The 19,914-nt window shown below is 36.4% G+C and overlaps 1 protein-coding gene across 1 annotated transcript; it reads left to right on the forward strand.

The window, feature by feature from the left end:
• Nucleotides 1-16,167: 16,167 nt before the first annotated feature.
• Nucleotides 16,168-19,782, forward strand: LOC123847464 (beta-defensin 43-like). The gene is made up of 2 exons (XM_045879349.1): nucleotides 16,168-16,225; nucleotides 19,628-19,782. The coding sequence occupies exons 1-2, from the start codon at nucleotides 16,168-16,170 to the stop codon at nucleotides 19,780-19,782; spliced, it is 213 nt and encodes a 70-aa protein (XP_045735305.1).
• Nucleotides 19,783-19,914: the final 132 nt, after the last annotated feature.

Consider the following 19,914-nt stretch of genomic DNA (forward strand, 5'->3'; position numbering starts at 1 on the left):
TTCCTGTTCAGTGTACACTTTTCCTCCACGCATGAATAAAACACAAAAGTATGGATAAGGTGTATGCTCAGAAAACAGGCCACGGTCCGTGGGAAAGGAAGAAGCTATACACTTGAGCTCTACCACCACCTTCTGTACAAAAGATGTTTCCAGTTGCCAACACGGTGAGTTGCAAGAACGAGAGAAGACATAAAAGCTTAAGAATTCTGCCAAAGGAGAGAGCAAAAAGAGGGGAGCAGGTGTGCGGATACAAAGAGAAAGCCTCAGTTAGTAATAGCATCGTCAAACGGAACACCCCGTCCAAAGGTAACCAGCAAAGACTTCAGTAGGTGCCTGTTGCTTCAAATGTAAAGGCAGCAATACAAAACTACAAGAAACACGAAGGGTCAAGGAAACATGTCATCACAAAAAGAAAATAATAATTTTCCAATAATTGCGCTTGTCTTCCCAGCTGTGCCAGTCACGGCCAGAGAAGTCTTGTTTCTCTCCAGCAGCATTCAGAGTACTGAGGCAGGACCTCCAAGTCTGAGAGGGAGGAGGAAAACAAGGAAGCAAGTAAGAATTTCAAAGGGCATTAAAGGGGTGCAGCCCCTGCGGGCTGCTCCAGGACTTCAGCAGGAAGTCTGCACACAAGCCTTTGGGAGTAACCCACCTGAGGATCACCCACAAGGGCACCGCCAACACCCCCCTCCACAGTACTAAACCAACACTCACCCCACCCCCATTCCCACCCCAGACCCTCAGACTTGCTCCCAGGTTCCGCGGTGAGCAGGTCTGGTAACTCGAACGCTCTCCGAAAAACAGACCAGGGCCCGCAAGGGAAAAACTACAAACTGGTGCTTTAGTGCCACCCTCTGGAAAACAAAAAGAACTTTCCAGCAGTCAGCCTAGTAAGTTGTAAGAACGTGAGAAAACAGAAAGAATCTAGAATTCTGCCACAAGAGGGAGAGAGGAGTGGAGAAGTTCTACCCGCGCAAATCCTCGACAACCCCAGATAAAGCAACAACAATGAATAGTGCCACATTCATTGGCATAAGGAAATCAAGGAAATATGCCATCACCGAAAGGAAAATAATAATTCCCAACAACTGAGTTCAAATCCATGGAATATTGTGATCTAGATGATAAAGAATTTAAAATACCTGCTTTGAGAAAACACTGATTCAGAAAGATATCTGCACCCTCATGTTCATAGCAGCATTATTTGCAATAGACATAGACATGAAAACAACCCAGGTGTCCATCAACAGATGAACGGATAAAGAAGTTGTGGTACAAATATATACAATGCAAGATTATTTAGCCATAACACACACACACACACACACACACACAAAGGGGGCACATGGGTGACTCAGTTGGTTAGGCAGCCAACTCTTGATTTTGGCTCAGGTCATGATCTCAAGATCCTGGTCAAATTCTGAGGCAGGAGTCTCCTTGAGGATTCTGTCTCCTTCTCCCCCTGCCCCTCCTCCTGCTCATGCTCTCTCTCTCTCTTTCAAATAAATAAATCTTAAAAAATAATAATAATAAAAATTTTAAAAAACCACAAGGAAATCCTGCCATTTGCAACAACATGGATGAACTTTGAGGGCATTATGCTAAGTGAAATAGACAGAGAAAGGCAAATACTATATGATCTCACTTATATGTGAAATCTAAAACAAACAAGCATGCAAAAAACACACCAAACTCAGAAAACTATCTGATTTGTGGTTACCAGAAGCCTGGGGGTAAGAGGAGAGGGAATGGAGGAAGGGGGTCAAAAGATAAAAACTTCCAGTTACAAGATAAATAAGTACAAGGAATGCAATGTACTCATGACTATAGTTAATGCTGCTGTATTATATACAGGAAAGTTAAGAGAGAAAATCCTAAGAGTCTCATCAAAAGGAAAAAAAACCTTTTTTTCTTTCTTTGTTTTCTCTTTTTATTGTATCTACATGAGATGATGGATGATAACTTATTGTAATCATCTCACAATATATGTAAGTAAAACCATTATGCTGTACCCCTTAAACTTATACAATGATGGATATAAATTGTATTTCAATAAAACTGGGAATTTTAAACAAAAAACAACTGTTTTGAAAAAAAGAAACTCAGTGGGCTACAAGAAAACTTAAATAGCTCAATGATATAAGGGAAAAAATACACAACCAAAATGAGCTTGCTATGAAAGATACCAACAAATTCCAGAGTTAAGTCAACAAATGAGGACAAGGTTCAAGATGGCGGTGTAGGAAAATCCTGAGCTCACCTCCTCTCATAGACCCAACAAATCCACAACTACATATGGAATAATTCCCTCTGAAGGGGACCTAGAAACCGAATCAACAAAGCCTCTACAACAAGGGACAGCAAGCACCCAGAGAGATAAAAGAGGCTCCACAACCCTCAGATCCTGCATAGGAGAGAAAAGCCCCCAAAACACATGGATTTGAAAACCAACAGGGAATATCTCCAGGAAAACTATAGAACTGAAGGGAAAGGAAAACCCACTCTTAAGGACTCACTCACAAACACACTCACCCTGGAAACCAGCACAAAAACACCAGATTGATAGGTGATGGAGACCCACTGACTAATCTTGGAGTACCTGCTGGAGAGGGAGGAGGCAGACAGGGCTCTCCCTGGGGACTGAGACACTGGTAGCAGCCATTTTGCTGTCTTGTTCTGCTCTGCTGATCCTGGAGCTGGCAGGCAACATTTTAAAATCCTCCCTTTAGGCTATTAACACCAGACGGCCTGCCCCATTGACAGCCATGCACAGCCATGCACCTTGGCCAGAACTGTAGTTGACAAGACAATATCTTCAGCCACCAGGGCACCCACAGCAGTCACAACTGGGCTTCATAGCCAGCCTGGCTGGTGGGCTACTCCCATCCAACAGCATGGCCTTAGGAGTCATGGTTGAACCATGCAGCCAGCCAGGCATGGGAATAGTCCCACAAATCAGTACATCCCCCAGCAGTCACGGCCCCACCACAATAGGAAGGTTGCATAAAAAATACTAAAGGGACTTCTTTAAGTGAAAAAGAAAAGGCCATTACCAGAAATAAGAAAATAGATGAAAGAAAAAAATCTCAATGGTAAAGGCAAACATATAATAAAGGTAATGGATCAATCACTTATTAAGTTAGTGTGAAGTTGTTAAAAGACAAAAATTATAAAATCAAGTATAACTGCAATATTAGTTAAAGGATACACAAAATAAAAAGACTTAAAAGATATCAAAAATATAAAACATGGAGTGGGGAGAATGTAGAGCTCTTAGAATGCATTCAAATTTAAATGACCACCAATTTAAAATAGACTGTTGTATACATAGGTTGTTACATGAACCTCCTAGTAACTACAAACAAAAAACTTATAACAGATATACAAAAAGTAAAGAGAATGGAATCCAAACATAACACTAAAGAAACTCATCAAATTATAAGGGAGGAGAACAAGAGAAGAAAAGAACAGAGAACCACAAAAGCAATCAACAAAATGACAATAAGTATATATCTATCAATAATTACTTTAAATGTAAACGGACTAAATGATCCAATCAAAAAACATAGGGTAACTGAATGGATTAAAAAAAAAAACCCAAGATCCATTTACATGCTGCCTACAAGAGATTCACTTTAAACCTGAAGACACATACACACTGAAAGTGAAAAGGTAGAGAAAGATATTTCATGCAGGGATGCCTGGGTGGCTCAGTCGTTTAAGTGTCTGCCTTCAGCACAAGTCATGATCTCACGATCGTGGTATCAAGTCCCATGTTGGGCTCCCTGCTTGGTGAGAGTCTGCTTCTCCCTCTCCTCCCCACTCATGCTCCCTTGCTATCTCTGTCTGTGTCTCTCAAATAAATAAATAAAATCTTTAAAAACAAAAAAAGATATTTCATGCAAATGGTAATGAAAAGAAAGCTGGGGTAGCAACACTTATATCAGACAAAATAGACTTTTTCCCTAGTTAGTTAAATAAATCTTTTGTTTAAATCATCTTTTGTTTTTTAAATTTTTATTTTAATTCCAGTTAGTTAACATACCGTGTAATATTAATTTCATGTGTAAAATATAGTGATTCAACACTTCCATACAAAACCTAGTGCTTATCACAAGTGCACTCTTTAATCCCTATCACCTATTTCACCCATCCCCCCCCCAACTTCCCCTCTGGTAATCATCAGTTTGTTCTCTAAGGTTGAGTCTGTTTCTTGGTTTGTTTCTCTCTCTCTCTCTTTTTTTCCCCCCATATTTGTTTTGTTTCTTAAACTCCAATTTGAGTGAAATCATATGGTATTTGTCTTTCTCTGACTGACTTACTTCACTTAGCAATATACTCTCTAGCTCCATCCATGTTTTGCAAGTGGCTAGCTTTCATTCTTTTTTATGACTGTGTAATATTCTATGGTCTATATATACCACATCTTCTTCATCCATTCATCATATCAAAAATATAAAACATGGAGGGAGGAGAATGTAGAGCTCTTAGAATGCATCAGTTGATGGACTCTTGGGCTGTTTCCATAATCTGGCTATTGTAGATAATGCTGCTATAAACATTGTGCAAAAGAGACCTTAAAACAAAGTGTAACAGGACAAAGAAGGTCATTACATACAGAGGAGCACCTAAACATACAAAACAAATATTAAAGGACACAAAGGGAGAAATTAACTGTAATACAATAGCAGCAGGGGACTTTAACACCCCACCTACATCAATGGATAAATCGCCCAGACAAAAAATTAATATGGAAATACTGGTCTTAAGTGATACATTAGACCAAATGGGACTAATAAACATATACATAGAACATTCAACCCCAAATCAGCAGAATACACATTCTTCTTAAGTGCACATGGAACATTCTCCAGGATAGATCGCATATGAGGCCACAAAACAAGTCTCAATAAAGTTAAGAAAATTGAAATCATATCACGCATCTTTTCCAACCACAATGATACAAAACTAGAAATCAATTACAATAAAACTGGAACAAACAAACATACACACGTAAACAAACATGCCACTAAACAACCAATGGGTCAATGAAAAATTCAAAGAAAATCAAAAACTACCTAGAGACAAATGCAAATGAAAACACAGGCCTTGCAGACGCAGCTGCTCTAGAGCCGCCTGAGCCACCCAGCCATGGTCAACCCCACCGTGTTCTTCAACATCACCATGGATGGCAAGCCTTTAGGCCACATCTTCTTTGAGCTGTTTGCAAATGAATTTCTAAAGACAGCAGAGAACTTTCATGAGCACTAGGGAGAAAGGATTTGTTTATAAAGATTCCTGCTTTCAACAGATTATTCTGGGATTTATGTGCCAGAGCAGTGACTTCACGTGTCATAATGGCACTGGCAGAAGTCCATTTAGGGGGAGAAATTTGAAAATGAGAATTTCATCCTGCAGCATATGGGTCCTGGCATCTTGCCCATGGCAAATGCTGGACCCAACACAAATGGTTCCCAGTGTTTCATCTGCATGGCCAAGACTGAGTGGTTGCATGGCAAGCACATGGTCCTTGGCAAGGTGAAAGAGGGCATGAGTACTGTGGAAGCCATGGAGTGCTTTGGGTCCAGGAATGGCAAGACCAGCAAGAAGATCACCATTGCTGACTGGACATATCTAATAAATCTGACTTGTGTTTTATAGTTAAAAAAAAAATGAAAACACAATGTTCCAAAATCTGTGGGATGCAGCAAAAGCAGTTCTAAAAGGAAAGTTTATATTGATATATGTCCACCTCTGGAAACAAGAAAAATCTCAAATGTAAGCAATCTAAACTTAATCTTTTTTTTTATTTTATTATGTTATGTTAATCACCATACACTACATCATTAGTTTTTGATGTAGTGTTCCATGATTCATTGTTTGCATATAACACCCAGTGCTCCATTCAATACGTGCCCTCTTTAATACCCATCACCAGGCTAACCCATCCTCCCACACCCCTCCCCTCTAGAACCCTTAGTTTGTTTCTCAGAGTCCATAGTCTCTCATGGTTTTCTCCCCCTCTGATTCCCCCCTCTTCATTCTTCCCTTCCTACTATCTTCTTTTTTTTAACATATAATGTTTGTTTCAGAGGTACAGGTCTGTGATTCAACAAACTTACTCTTAAAGGAACTAGGAAAAAAAAAAGCACAAAATTAGTCGAAAGAAGGAAATAATAAAACTGAGAGCAGAAATAAACAGAGACTAAAAAAATAAAACTTTTCTTCAAAAAGATAAACAAGATTGATAAACCCTTAGCAAGACTCATCAAGAAAATAAGAGAGAGGGCCCAAATAAATAAAATCAGAAATGAAAAAGGAGAAGTTACAACTGATAACACAGAAACACAAAGGATCATAAAAATTACTAAAGACTACTACAAGCAATTATACACCAATAAATTAGAAAACCTAGAAGAAATGGATAAATCCCTAGAAACATACAGTACTCCAAGACTGAAACAGGAAGACATAAAAATCTGAACAGACTGATTACTAGTAATGAAAATGAATCAGCAACCAAAAATCCTAACAAAACAAAAATCCAAGCCCAGATGGCTTCACAGTTGCATTTTACCAAATACTTAAAGAACAGTTAATACCTAGTCTTCTCAAATTATTCCAAAAAGTTGAAATGGAAGGAATTCTTCCAAGCTCATTCTATGAGGCCAGCATTACAGTGATACCTAAACCAAAATAAAAGGCATCCAAATTGGAAAGGAAGAAGTAAAATTGTTAACTACATGTTGATGATATAATACCATATATATATAAAACTTTAAGGCCACCACCAAAAAACTATTAGAATAAATAAATGAATTCAATAAATTTGCAAGATACAAAATCAATATTTGAAAATCTGTTGCTATACACTAATTTCTAAACATTAATAATGAACTATCAGAATGAGAAATTAAGGAAACAATGACATTTACAATTATATCAAAAAATAAAATAAAATAAAATGCCAAGGAATAAATTTAACCAAGGAGGTAAAACACATGTATTCTAAAAACTGTAAGACACTGATGAAAGAAATGAAGATAACACAAATAAATGGAAAGATATACTATGCTCATGGATTGTAAGATTTAATATTGTTAAAATGTCCATACTACACAAAACAGTCTTCAGACTCAATGCAATCTCCATCAAAATACCAAAGGCACTTTTCACAGAACTAAAACAAATAATCCTAAAATTTTTATGAAGCACAGAAGACCCTGAATAGCCAAAACAATCTTGAGAAAGAAAAAAGCTGGAGGTAAAATGGTCCCAGATTTCAAATTATACCACAAAACTATAGTAATCTAAACAGTATGGTACTGGCACAAAAATAGACACATTGATCAATGGAACAGAATAAAAGCTCAGAAATAAATCTATGGCTTAAATGGTCAATTAATCTATGATAAAGGAGGCAAGAATATACAATGGGGAGAAGACAGTCTCTTCAGTAATTGGTGTTGGGAAAACTGGACAGCTACATGCAAAAGAATAGAACTGGGCCACTTTCTTACACCACATACAAAAATAAATTCAAAATGAATTAAAGATTTAAATATAAGACATGAAACTATGAAATTCCTAGAAGAAAACATAGGCAGTAAGCTCTTTGACATTAGTCTTAGTGATTTCTTTGGATCTGTCTCCTCAGGCAAGGACAACAAAAACAAAAATAAACAAATGAGACTACATCAAACCAAAAAGATTGTGCACAGTAAAAAAATACCATCAACAAAACAAAAAGGCAACCTGCTGAATGGGAGAAGATATTTTCATATATCCAATAAGGGGTTGACATCCAAAATATATTTTAAAAACTCATAAAACCCAATATCAAAAAAATCAAACCATCTGATTAAAAAATGGGAAGAGGATCTGCACAGACATTTTGTCCAAAGAAGACATACAGATGGCCAACAGACATATGAAAAAAAGGCTCAACATCACTAACCATCAAAGAAATGCAAACCAAAATCACAATGAGGTATCACCTCACACCTGTCAGGATGGCTATTATCAAAAAAAAAACAAGAAATAACAAGGGTTGGCAAGGATGTGGAAGGAAAGAGAATTCTCGTGCACTGCTGATGGGAACATAAACTGGTATAGCACTATGAAAACCAAAATTGAGGTTCCTGAAAAAATTAAAAAACAACTATCATACCGTCCAACAATTTCACTTCTGGGTATTTGTCCAATGAAAGGAAAATAAGAATTCAAAAAGACATATGCACACCTATGTTCATTGCAGCATTATTTGCAATCACCAAGATATGGAAGCAACCTAAATGTCCGTCAATAGACAATGGATAAAGATGTGGGGTGTGTGTGTGTGTGTGGGTGTGTAAGTAATATTACTCAGCATAACAAAGAATGAAATCTTTCTATTTGCAACAACATAGACAGATCTAAATGGTATTACGCTAAATGAAATAAGTCAGACAGAAAAAGACAAAATGCTATATGATTTCACCTATATATGGAATCTAAAAAACAAGAAACAAACAAAACAAAACAGAAAAAGACTCATGGATAGAGAGAACAAACTGATAGTTGCTAGAGGGGAAGTAGGGGAGGAATGGACAAAATAGGTGAAGGGGATTAAGAGGTATATTCTTCCAGTTATAAAATAAATAAGTCAGGGAGATATAATATATAGCATAGAAAATATGGTCAATAATTATAACAACTTTGTATGATGACAGATAACTAAACTTATTGCAGTGACCACTTTGTAATATATAAATACCAAATCACTATGTTATGCAACTGAAACTAATACAATAGTGTATGTCAATTATCTTTCAACTTTAAAAAAGGATTCAATGAATGAGATGAAGAATGAATAGAGAATGTCTGTAGTAGAGTAGAGCAGATGGAAGAGTAAGTAAATTAGAGGATAGGAATTTTGAAATAACACAGTTGGAAGAGACCAAAGACAAAAGAATTAAAAAAAAAAAAAAACAAGCCTGAATGATCTATGGCATCCCAACAAAAAGATATTAGAATAATATGGATTTCAGATTATTCTGGGTGGCTCAGCCAGTTGGGCAACTGACGTTGATTTCAGCTCAGGTCATGAACTTGGGGTCCTGGGATAGAGCCACCTGTCAGGCTCCATGCTCCGCAGGGAGTCTGCTTGAGATTCTCTCTCTCCCTCTCCCTCTCCCCCTACCCCCACTCTCTCTCTCTTTCCAAAATAAATAAATAAATCTTTAAAAAATAAGAAGAAGAATTTGTATTCCAGAAGGAGAAAGAGGAATTATGGGACAGAAAGTTTATTTAAAGATGTGATAGTTGATTAGTCTCCCAAACCAAGGGAGAGACTTAGACATTCAAGTTTGCAAAGCTAACTGTGCCCTATTATCTCAATGTGAAAAGATGTTCTCCAAGTAACTTTATAACAAAACTATTGAAAATCAAAAATAAAGAAAGAATCCTAAAGAAATTCAGAGAACAAAGTACATAACTCACAAAGGAACCACTATTAGTCTAACAGTGACTTTCTCAGCAGAAACCCCACAGGCCAGGAAAGTGTAATAATTTACTCAAAGTGTTGGAAGATAGTAATTGGGGGTGCCTGGGTGGCTCAGTTGGTTAAGCGATTGCCTTCGGCTCAGGTCATGATCCTGGAGTCCCGGGATCGAGTCCCGTATCAGGCTCCCTGCTCAGCAGGGAATCTGCTTCTCCCTCTGACCCTCCCCCCTCTCATGCTCTCTATCTCATTCTCTCTCTCAAATAAATAATTAAAATCTTAAAAAAAGAGAGAGAGAGAAAAGGAAGATAGTAATTGGCATCCAAGAATAGTCTATGGCAAAAAATAAAAAATAAAATAAAATAACTAAAATAAAATAGAATAGCCTATGGCAAATTTTGCTTCAGATATGAAGGAGAAATAAAGACATCCCCAGATAAACAAAAGATGAGGGAGCTTATCATCACTAGAAGTGCTTTACAAAAAAAATAAAATGAGTTCTTTAAGCTCAAATAAAAAGATGCTAATCAGCAACATGAAAATGTATGAAAGTATACAACAAACCGGTAAAAGTGAAAAATATATTGTCAAGTTTAGAAAACTTTAATTCTATAATAGGATAGTGAGTTAACCACTTAACTATAGTATAAAGGCTAAAGGAAAAAGTAATAAAAATAATTACAGTGACTTTAATTTGTTAACAAATACACAACATAAAATGAGGTAAACTGTGACATCAAAAATGTAAAAGGTGAGAGTAAAAATGTAGAGCTTTTGTCAGCTATTGAAGATAAGTTGTTATCAGCATAAAATGGATTGTTTTATCTATGAGATGGTCTATGTAAGCCTCATGACAACCATAAGGCAAAAATCTAGAGTAGATTCACAGCAGATTAAAAAAAAAGAGAGGTAACAGAGCATACCACATTGAAAATCACCAATTTACAAAGGTTGGCAGAAACAGAAGGAAAAAGAAACAATGCAAATACAAAGCAACCAGAAAGTAATCAATAAGATGATATTAGTAAGTCCTCACATATCAATAATTACTTTATGTAAATGTATTGAATTCACCAACTGAAAAGCACAGAGTGGCTGAATGAATTTAAAAAAAAAAAGATCCAAGCATATGCTGCCTACAAGAGACTCACTTCAATTTTAAGGGCACACATAAGCTTAAAGTGTAGGGATGGAAAAAGGTATTCCATGCAAGTAGAAACAAGCAAACCAAAAAAGTAGGTATAACTGAAGTTAGACAAAATAGACTTAAGTCAAATGGTAACAAGAGACAAAGCCCATTACATAATGATAAAGATGTGAATTCATCAAGAAGATGTTTCAGAAATATATACACACCCAACATCAGAACACCTAAATACATTAAGCAAATACTAACAGATCCGACAGGAGCAATACAGAATAATACAATCATTGTAGGAGACCTCAGAAACCCACTTTCAGCAGTAGGTAGAAAACCCAAAGAGAAAATCAACAAGGAAACATTGGACATGAACCATACTTTAGACCAAATGGACCTAACAGACATATATAAAACATTCTATCCAGCAGCAACAAAATACACATTCTTCTCAAATACACGCAAAACATTCTCCAGAATAGATCAAGTGATAGGATGCAAAATCAAGTCTTAGCAGATTTAAGAAGACTGATATCATGCCAAGTATTTTTCTGACCATAATGGTATGAAACTAGAAACTGACAACACAAGGAAAGCTGTAAAATCTACAACTATGTGGAAACTAAACAACATGCTCCTAAACAACTAATGGGTCAAACAAGAAACCAAAAGAGAAATCAAAAAATATTTTCAAACAAAGGAAAGAGAAACACAACATACCAAAACCTATGAGATGCTGCAGTTCTTAGAAGGAAGTATATAGTGATAAATAAATATATTAAGAAATTAGAAAAATCGAAAATAAACAATTTAACTTTACACCTCAAGGAACTAGAAAAAGAATATACTAGAGTGTTTATAGAAGAAATATACCTTAACATAATAAAGGCCATATATGACAAATCCATACCTCACATCATCCTAAATGGTGAACGACTGAAAGCTTTTCCTCTAAGATCAAGAACAAGACAAGATGTTCACTCCCATCACTCTTATCCAACGTAGTACTGGAAGTCCTAACTAGAGCAATTAGGCAAGACAAAGAAATAAAAGGCAACCGAATCAGAAAAAAAAATTACATTGTCATTATTTACAGATGATATGATTTTACATATAGAAAAACCCAAAGACTCAACCAAAAAAAAAACTGTTGGAACCAATCAAGAATTCAATGAAGTTACAGGATATAAAATCTACATACAGACATCAGTTGCATTTCTATACACTAATAATGAAACAGATGAAAGGAAATAGAGAACACTAATTTACAATAACATCAAAACCAAAATGAAATACCTAGGAATAAGTTTAACCAAGGAGGTAAGAGATCTGTATAACAAAACTACAAGACTTTGTTGAAAGAAATCAAAGGATACACAACTGAAAAGACATCTATATCATGGATCAGAATAATTAATATTATTACAATATCAATACTACCCAAAGCCATCTACAGATTCAATACAACCCCTATGAAAATTTGAATGGCATTTTTCATAAAAATAGAAAAAAACAATCCTAAAATGTTATGGAACCACAAAAGACCCTGAATAGCCAAAATAATCATGAAAAAAAGAAAACAAAATAAAGCTGGAGGCATCACACTTTCTGATTTCAATCTATACTACAAAACTAGTAATTAAAACAGCAGGTTACTGGCATAAAAGTAGGCACATACAGCAGAAACACAGCACAATAGAAAGCCCAGGAATAAACCCCTGCAGATATGGTCAACTAATATAAAAGAGAGCCAAGAAAACCCAAAGAGGAAAGGATAGTGTCTTTGACAAATGGTGTTGGGAAAACTGAACAAACACATGCAGAAATATGAAATTGGACCCCTCTCTTACACCACTCACAAAAATTAACTAAAAATGGATCAAAGACTTAATTATAAGACCTGCTACCATAAAACTCCTAGAAAAAAAACACAGAGAAGCTCCTCAACATTGGTCTTGGCAATGATTATCTGGATATGACACCAAAAGCACAAACAACAATAACAAAATCAAGTTGGACTGCCTCAAAATCTCTGCACAGTAAAAGAAACTATCAATAAAATGAAAATGCAACCTACAAAATGGGAGAAAATATTTGCAAACCAAATACCAGGTATGGGGTTAATATCCAAAATATATAGAGAGCTTATATAACTCAATAACAAAAAAACCCAAACAATCCAACCAAAAAATGGGCAGATGAACTAAGCATTTTTTTTAAAGTCATCCAAATGGCCATTAGGTACATACATGAAAAGATGCCCAACATTACTAATCACCAGGGAAATGCAAATAAAAACTACAATGACACATCACCTCACACCTGTTAGAGTAGCTATCATCAGGAGGACAAAAAGTAACACGTGTTGCTGAGAATGTGGAGCAAAGGGACTACTTGTACTCTATTGATGGGAACGTGAACTGGTTCAGTCACTATGAAAAACAGTATAGCGTTTCCTCAAAAAATTAAAATTACACCTATAATATGATCCAGCCATTCTACTCCTAAAGGAATGAGAACAGGATATCAAAGAAATATATGCACTCCCATGTTTATTGCAACATTATTCACAATATCCAAGATATGAGACCCTAAATGTCCATCAATGGATGAATGAATAAAGAAGATGTAATAAAAATGGAATAAATTTATATATTAAAATAATTGATTTTCTCAAGTTGGCCCATCCTTTCATTCCCAAACAACCACTCCTTGGTCATGATATATTATTCTTTTACTCTGAAGTTAAATTCAATTTGAAAATAGTTTATGTAGCATTTGTATGTATGTTGATAGGTTTGATTGGCTATTTTTATCTTTTGTTGTCTGTGGTAAGTAGCATCTAAGGTAATCCTTAATTATCCCTACCCCTATGTTCACACTCACATGCAAACTGTCCCCTTGAGTGTGGGCTAGACTTAATGACTTAGATATAATGAATTGCCGGGATCCAGCTCCACCCGGGGTGGGTCTCTCGTAGGGAAGGACGTCAGCGAATGAGGAGACACAGACACAGGATCAGGTTGCAAGCATCTCCTCCTGACAGCCTCAGTGGAACTTTATTTATATGTTAGGATATTTTTGTTTTTCCATACTTTCGTAACATGTGATTATGTTTTTTTTTACAATTTATCGAGATAATCTTAGATCATTCTCTGGATTACAGACATAGCCTTCTTTTATTTTTCCTTTGTAATGATTAACATGACCTTTATTGATTTCCGCTTATTGACTTTCGCTAAAACTAAAAAACAGTACGCAAGAGAAAGGTGCTAGACAGAGCGTGACCGTCTTGTTATTTTGTTCTATAGAAACTAATTCTTCGTGGAATTAGTTTCATTATGACTGCTTAGATAGGCGTAACTAAGATGAGTAGTCACTTTGTCATGAAACCCCAGAAATATTCCCACAATTATAAAGACTGCCATAAACAAAATGAAAGAGAGTAGCAGGAGCCAGCTGTGGAGTCTCCTGTTTTTCAGGATTGTCCCCCATACTTGGACCTTGTCAAACAGCATGAGTAGCTTGGCTCATGCCAAAGAAGAAAAGAAATAATTGATGTATTAAGGACTGCAAAGCTTTCAATACTACTAGTAGAGGGAGGGGACGTAGACAATAAACACTTGATTATAAATTATTTATTGAGTATTTAGTGCCTTTCTGGAGAGGTATGTCCAATAAAACCCAGTAATTCCTAGTTCTAATTTACTATCTCATGGTAAATCAACTCCTTTCTACTTCTCCTGTGACAATTTGTACTTTGATAACTTGATGGCTATCTGATTTTCTTCTCTGTGTTCTGTATTTGTCAATGTGCCTTTTTTTTTTTTCCTGAGGCCCTAAGCAATTTGGTGATAAGCTACCTTTCAACACTCAGCTGGTACACACCAACCCACCCCCAGAATGCAGTGAACCTTCTTCCCATCCTTCCTTTGATGTCCCTGATTGCCAGCCCATGGATCACACAATGTTCTTGGGCCTCCTGAGCAGCCTTTCAAGCCCACCTTCTGGCCCCAGATTTACCTGGATGGGAAATAGGTATTTATAGAAAATGTCAAAGTATCACTGAAAATTCTGCCCTCGGTATTCCGTAAGGGAACTCGATGACTTGTGCTCATATATTTGATTTCTTTGCAATGTAAGCTATACTTCCAAAGTTTTTCCTCATGATCAAGAAGGCAAGAATTCCAAGACACATAAGAAAAATCAGTAACTTCTGAATTTATAATCAGAGATGTTAAAGACTCCAGGTCAGACAAATTTAAGTAAGTGGAGCAGTCCTCAATAACCAGCACACACCCCAATGACCCTAAAATCCCACTGTGACCTTTTAGGGTGCTGGGAGATGCTTATTGCCAAGTACCACTGTCCCAGCAATTTCAGAGGAGAAAAAAACATGAACCCAGACTTAGGGAAAGTCATCCCCAGAGCTTCCAGCACCCTCACTGGCTTAGGCTAAGACTTTTGAGGTTTACCTCTTTCAAGACCTATGATAATAGCACCACGAGCCTCCACCAATCCCATATCCTGAATCAGCTCAAGAAGTCATTTTCAAAGTCTCAGTAGCCAGGGAGGACCTTCTCCAATAAGGAAACTGTGTGTCGCATTCACTGAAACCCTGAAATAGAAGCAGTACCCAGAGGAAGCCACAGCAGAAAGGAGCTGGAGTAAGACCATCTAAAAAAATAGAAACATCAAATAAGATCATGAGTGTGAATGCACTTTGCAGTTTCTAAAATTAGTATTTTTACTGTGCCTTCTTTAAGCATTCCCTAAGCCACCAAAACTACTCTGGTGTTCCCTTATGTTCATGTCGTTCGTGTCTGTGAGGTCATTTATGCCACTTTGTCAGCCATATGTTCGTGTTGCATTGCCATTGATTTTTCTGTATTACTTGCTGTCCTAAGTGCATCAAAGGTCCACTCTTTCTTTTTGATTCCTCTCACATTACGTATAACTGTGATGTGTATACAATTTGTATTACCTAAGACTTTAGATATAAAAATGAGTCAGTTTCATTCAGGTAGTTGGACAGAAGGCAATCAAATAGAAGCTTTTTTTAATCTCTCAGTAGCCTGTATATGGTTTTAAATGTAATTTCATTGCTTAAGTCTGGTAAGATACATTCCAAAAAATATTTATAAATAGACATGCTGTTATAATAGTGTTTCTCCTCCTGTTATTGAGGAAATAAATTGAATACTTTAACTCTGGAAATGCCTTAACCTTTACAGTTCTGCCAGGAGCCATAAGATAATGGTTTTTCACAGACTTTCTCTTCTTCCTTCACTATGGCTGCCCCTCTTCTGTAAGTGTTGTGCATCCTACTGTCTTTGCCTACAACCTGTCAACATTTGACAAATGTACTTTGAATGACTGATAGTCATGTCCATTGCATGCTGTCTCCTGATATGAAGGCTCATTGGAACACAGAAATGTTCTTGCTACTAAAAGGTTCAATAATCATACAGCAACTCATCTCTTGAGTACTAAATATACAAAGAAGTTCTCTTCATCACAGCTACTGATTCTCTCCAGTTATTCAACTATGAGGGTCTTGCATTCCATCCTTGGAGTCCTTGCTTTGCTGTCCATAGTTCCTCAAGGTAAGACAGAAATCTTTCATTCCAGAGATATGAAAATATAAATGAGAGAGAATAAAAGGTCTTCCAAGAATTTGAAAATAAATTAGTCAGGTGCAGATCGTACCACACAATGAAGAATGTCAGAGGAGTGCTTTGGCCCTAACAGGAATGGAGAGTTGATGCTAAGGACAGATTCATAAGGTGGTCCCCTTCAGTGATTTCACTTATTTTGAACTCTAACTTAAGGACTATTGTTTGATCCAAAGATGGTGAGAGGATGTTCACAGAACACAGGAAACTTGGGAAATTGAAACAATGGAAGTGAGTGATGATTAGAATGGCCAAGGGTGAAGAGGAGGCTGCCCCATCATTATCTGTGGTTCACAGAACTCTGATCACCAGTCTTGGTAAGGGCCTCAGTAGAAATGACTTTGGGTATGATGGGAATTAAGATTCCATCTTAACACTAACCAGATGACCAGTTATACAGGCATATTATTGAATAATCAATCTAACCTTCCCAAGTTAATTTTTAAATCCACCAATAATATATAATAAAAATATATTAATCATTGGATTTATAAATGGGGTTTATATTATTATCTATGGACTTACCAATCTCTTCTGATGCACCCACTACCTTAGAGCACATTTTAATAGCTGGCAGTTCAAGATTCCCCTCATTGTTCTCGTTTTTTTATATATTTTTAATGAGATAAAATACACTCTTTTAAAGTATACCATCTCAGTGGTTTCCTATATATTCATAAAGTTGTGCAACCATCACCACTATCTAATTCCAGAATATTTCATCACCCCATAAAGAAACTTCATGTTCATTAACAGTCATTCCCCATCCTCCCCTCCCTTCAGACCCTGGCAGCCACTAATCTACTTCCTGTCTCTATCAATTTACCTATTCTGGATATTTAATATAATCATACAATACGTGACCCTTAGAGTCTGTTTTCTTTCACTTGGCATGTTTTTCAAAATTCATCCATGTAGCATGCTTCAGTGCTCAATTTCTTTCAATTGATGAATGGTTTTCTATTGAATGGATACATTACCTTTTACTCATCCATTCATCAGTTAATGGACATTTGGATTGTTTCTACTTTGGAGCTATTATGAATGATGTGCTATGAACACTTATAGCCAAGTTTTTTTGTGGACATATTTTCAATTCTTTTGAGTATATAACTTGGAATAGAATTGCTGTGTTATACAATAACTATGTTTAGGGGCACCTGCGTGACTCAGTCGATTAAGCATCTGACTCTTGATTTTGGCTCAGGTTATGATCTCGGGGTCCTAGGATCGAGCCCTGAGTCGGGCTCCCCACTCAGTGTGCAGTCTGCTTGTCTCCCTCTCCCTTTGCCCCTCCCCCTGCTCACTCTCTCAAATAAATAAATCTTTTTTAAAAATAACTATGTTTAACTTTCTGAGTAATTGTCAAACAATTTTCCACAGCTGCATGCTTCATCTTATAATCCCGCCAGCTGTGCATGAAGGTCCAATTTCTCCACATCTTCACCAACATCTGCTATTGTCTGTCTTTGTTATTATCATTATCCTAGTTGCTATAGAAATATCTCATTGTAGTTTTAATTTGCATTTAATTTGCTACTTAATGATGTTGATCATCTTTTCATGTTTTATGGGCCATTTTTATATCTTCTTTATAGAAATGTCTATTCAATTCCTTTACTCCTTTTTTAATTAGGTTGTCTTTTATTATTGAGTTGCCAGTTCTTTGTATATTCTGGACCCTAAACCTTTATCAGACATAGGTTTGCAAATATCCTCTCCCATTCTGTGAGGGTTTTTCTTTTTTTTTACATTTTACTGTAAATGCTTGCTGTACCAGTGAGTATGTTTTCAGGTTCAAGCAACAAATAACTCAGATTCAACTGGCTTAAACAATAAAGAAAATATATTATTGCACATAAGAAGTCCAAAGGTCAGACAATTCTGAAATTGGCTAATGCAGCAGATCATCCACACTGTCAAGTATTGGAAAAGAGTCAGATTTATCCTTGACTAGATTTTCCTATGGTCGCAAGATACCTGTCACTGTTTTGAACATCATATCCAGATCCACCACATTACACCAGAGTAAAAGGAGTACATTTCTTCATTATTGACAAGGAATACTTTCTCAGAAGTTCCCCAGAAATGAATTGCATACCCACCCTCAAACTAATCACTGGCAAAGAAATAGAGAACACTATCATTGGCTTAAACTAATACAGATTTATGCCTAGGATATCTAGAAGAATGGTAGATAACCAAACATTAGGGTTCTGGCTGCAGGAAAACATATATTAGGATTCTGTCACCTAAGCACATATATCTATATGCTATTGTTTAGTTTTGTCACCTTGCTTTACAATTTATATAAATGAAATGATATTGTAACTGGCTTACTTTACTCCATACAACATGCATGAAATTCAAATATGTTGCTGTGTACAACTGAAGTTCATTAGTTTTTATTCCTATATAGTGTTCCATCATAGTAATATGCCACAGTATACTTATTCATTTTATTGTTGATGAACATTTAGATTGTTTCTAGGATTTGGCTGCTATAAATACTATTACTGCTATGAATTTTTGCTCAATGATTCTTGTTGTATATGTGAACACATACTTATCAGATATATACCTAGGAATTAAACTTTTTTCATAGAACATGTGTATCTTCAACTTTAGGAAATAATGCCAAAGAGTTTCCCAAGTTTTCCTATGTGACACCGAGAGAGCGAGAGAGAGAGAGAGAAACCAAAGTGAGAAATTATGACTTATGGGAGTTTGTGCAATCTTAGACATTTCCTCAGTGAAGGAGACATGGCTTTGAGCCCAAATGTACTGGACAGTTAGAACCAAGACTCAGCTTCCTCTGTTCCCTCATTCTCAGTTGATGATTTCTTTTTATTTCACCAAGAAAGTAAAAGTACCAAGAGATAACTTTCTCATTTTCCCACCACCATATGCCTTCACCTAATTTTATCTTACTCTGCCTTCTCTCCATTCTGATTTAAGGTTAACCCCTCCACTTTCAACTAGATTTTTATCCCCACTCACTTTTTAAAGACTTCACTCGTGAAGTCAAACATTGTTTCTTGCATCATGAATCCCCACCCCTAAACAAATTATTCATTTTACACAGAAATATGCCATAACAGTTCTCATCGAAAACTCTCCTCTTCAGCTCACTGCCCCATTTACCTACCCTATGGAAAAGATCTTCATTAATCTTTATTCAGTATCTCTGCTTTTGTCTTCTGTATTTTTTTCTGTTACTTTTTTCTGAGAAAGTTCTCTACTGATGTTTTAATTTATCATAGAACACTTTAGACATTAAAAGATAAAAATAAAAAATATAACCTAATATAATTTTTTTTTCTCTTTTCAAAGCCAGGACCTCATTTTTTAAAGACACATGCTCTTTAGAAACCTATAACTGCAGAATGAAGTGCAATGCTGATGAACTTGCAATCAGATACTGCTCTGACTGGACCATCTGCTGCAAATGGAGGAAAACTAAACTTAAGAAAAAAAAGAAGTGGTAGGGACACCTGGGTGGCTCAGTCAGTTAAACAGCTGCCTTTGGCTCAGGTCATGACCCCGGGGGTCCTTCATGATTTCAGGGTCCTGGGATCAAGTCCCACATTGGGCTCCTTGTTCAACGGGGAGACTGCTTC

This window comes from Mirounga angustirostris, unplaced genomic scaffold, assembly GCF_029215605.1.
Source record: "Mirounga angustirostris isolate CCGP_5_RB_7025 unplaced genomic scaffold, mMirAng1.0.hap1 SCAF_2, whole genome shotgun sequence".
Taxonomy (NCBI): Eukaryota; Metazoa; Chordata; class Mammalia; order Carnivora; family Phocidae; genus Mirounga; species Mirounga angustirostris.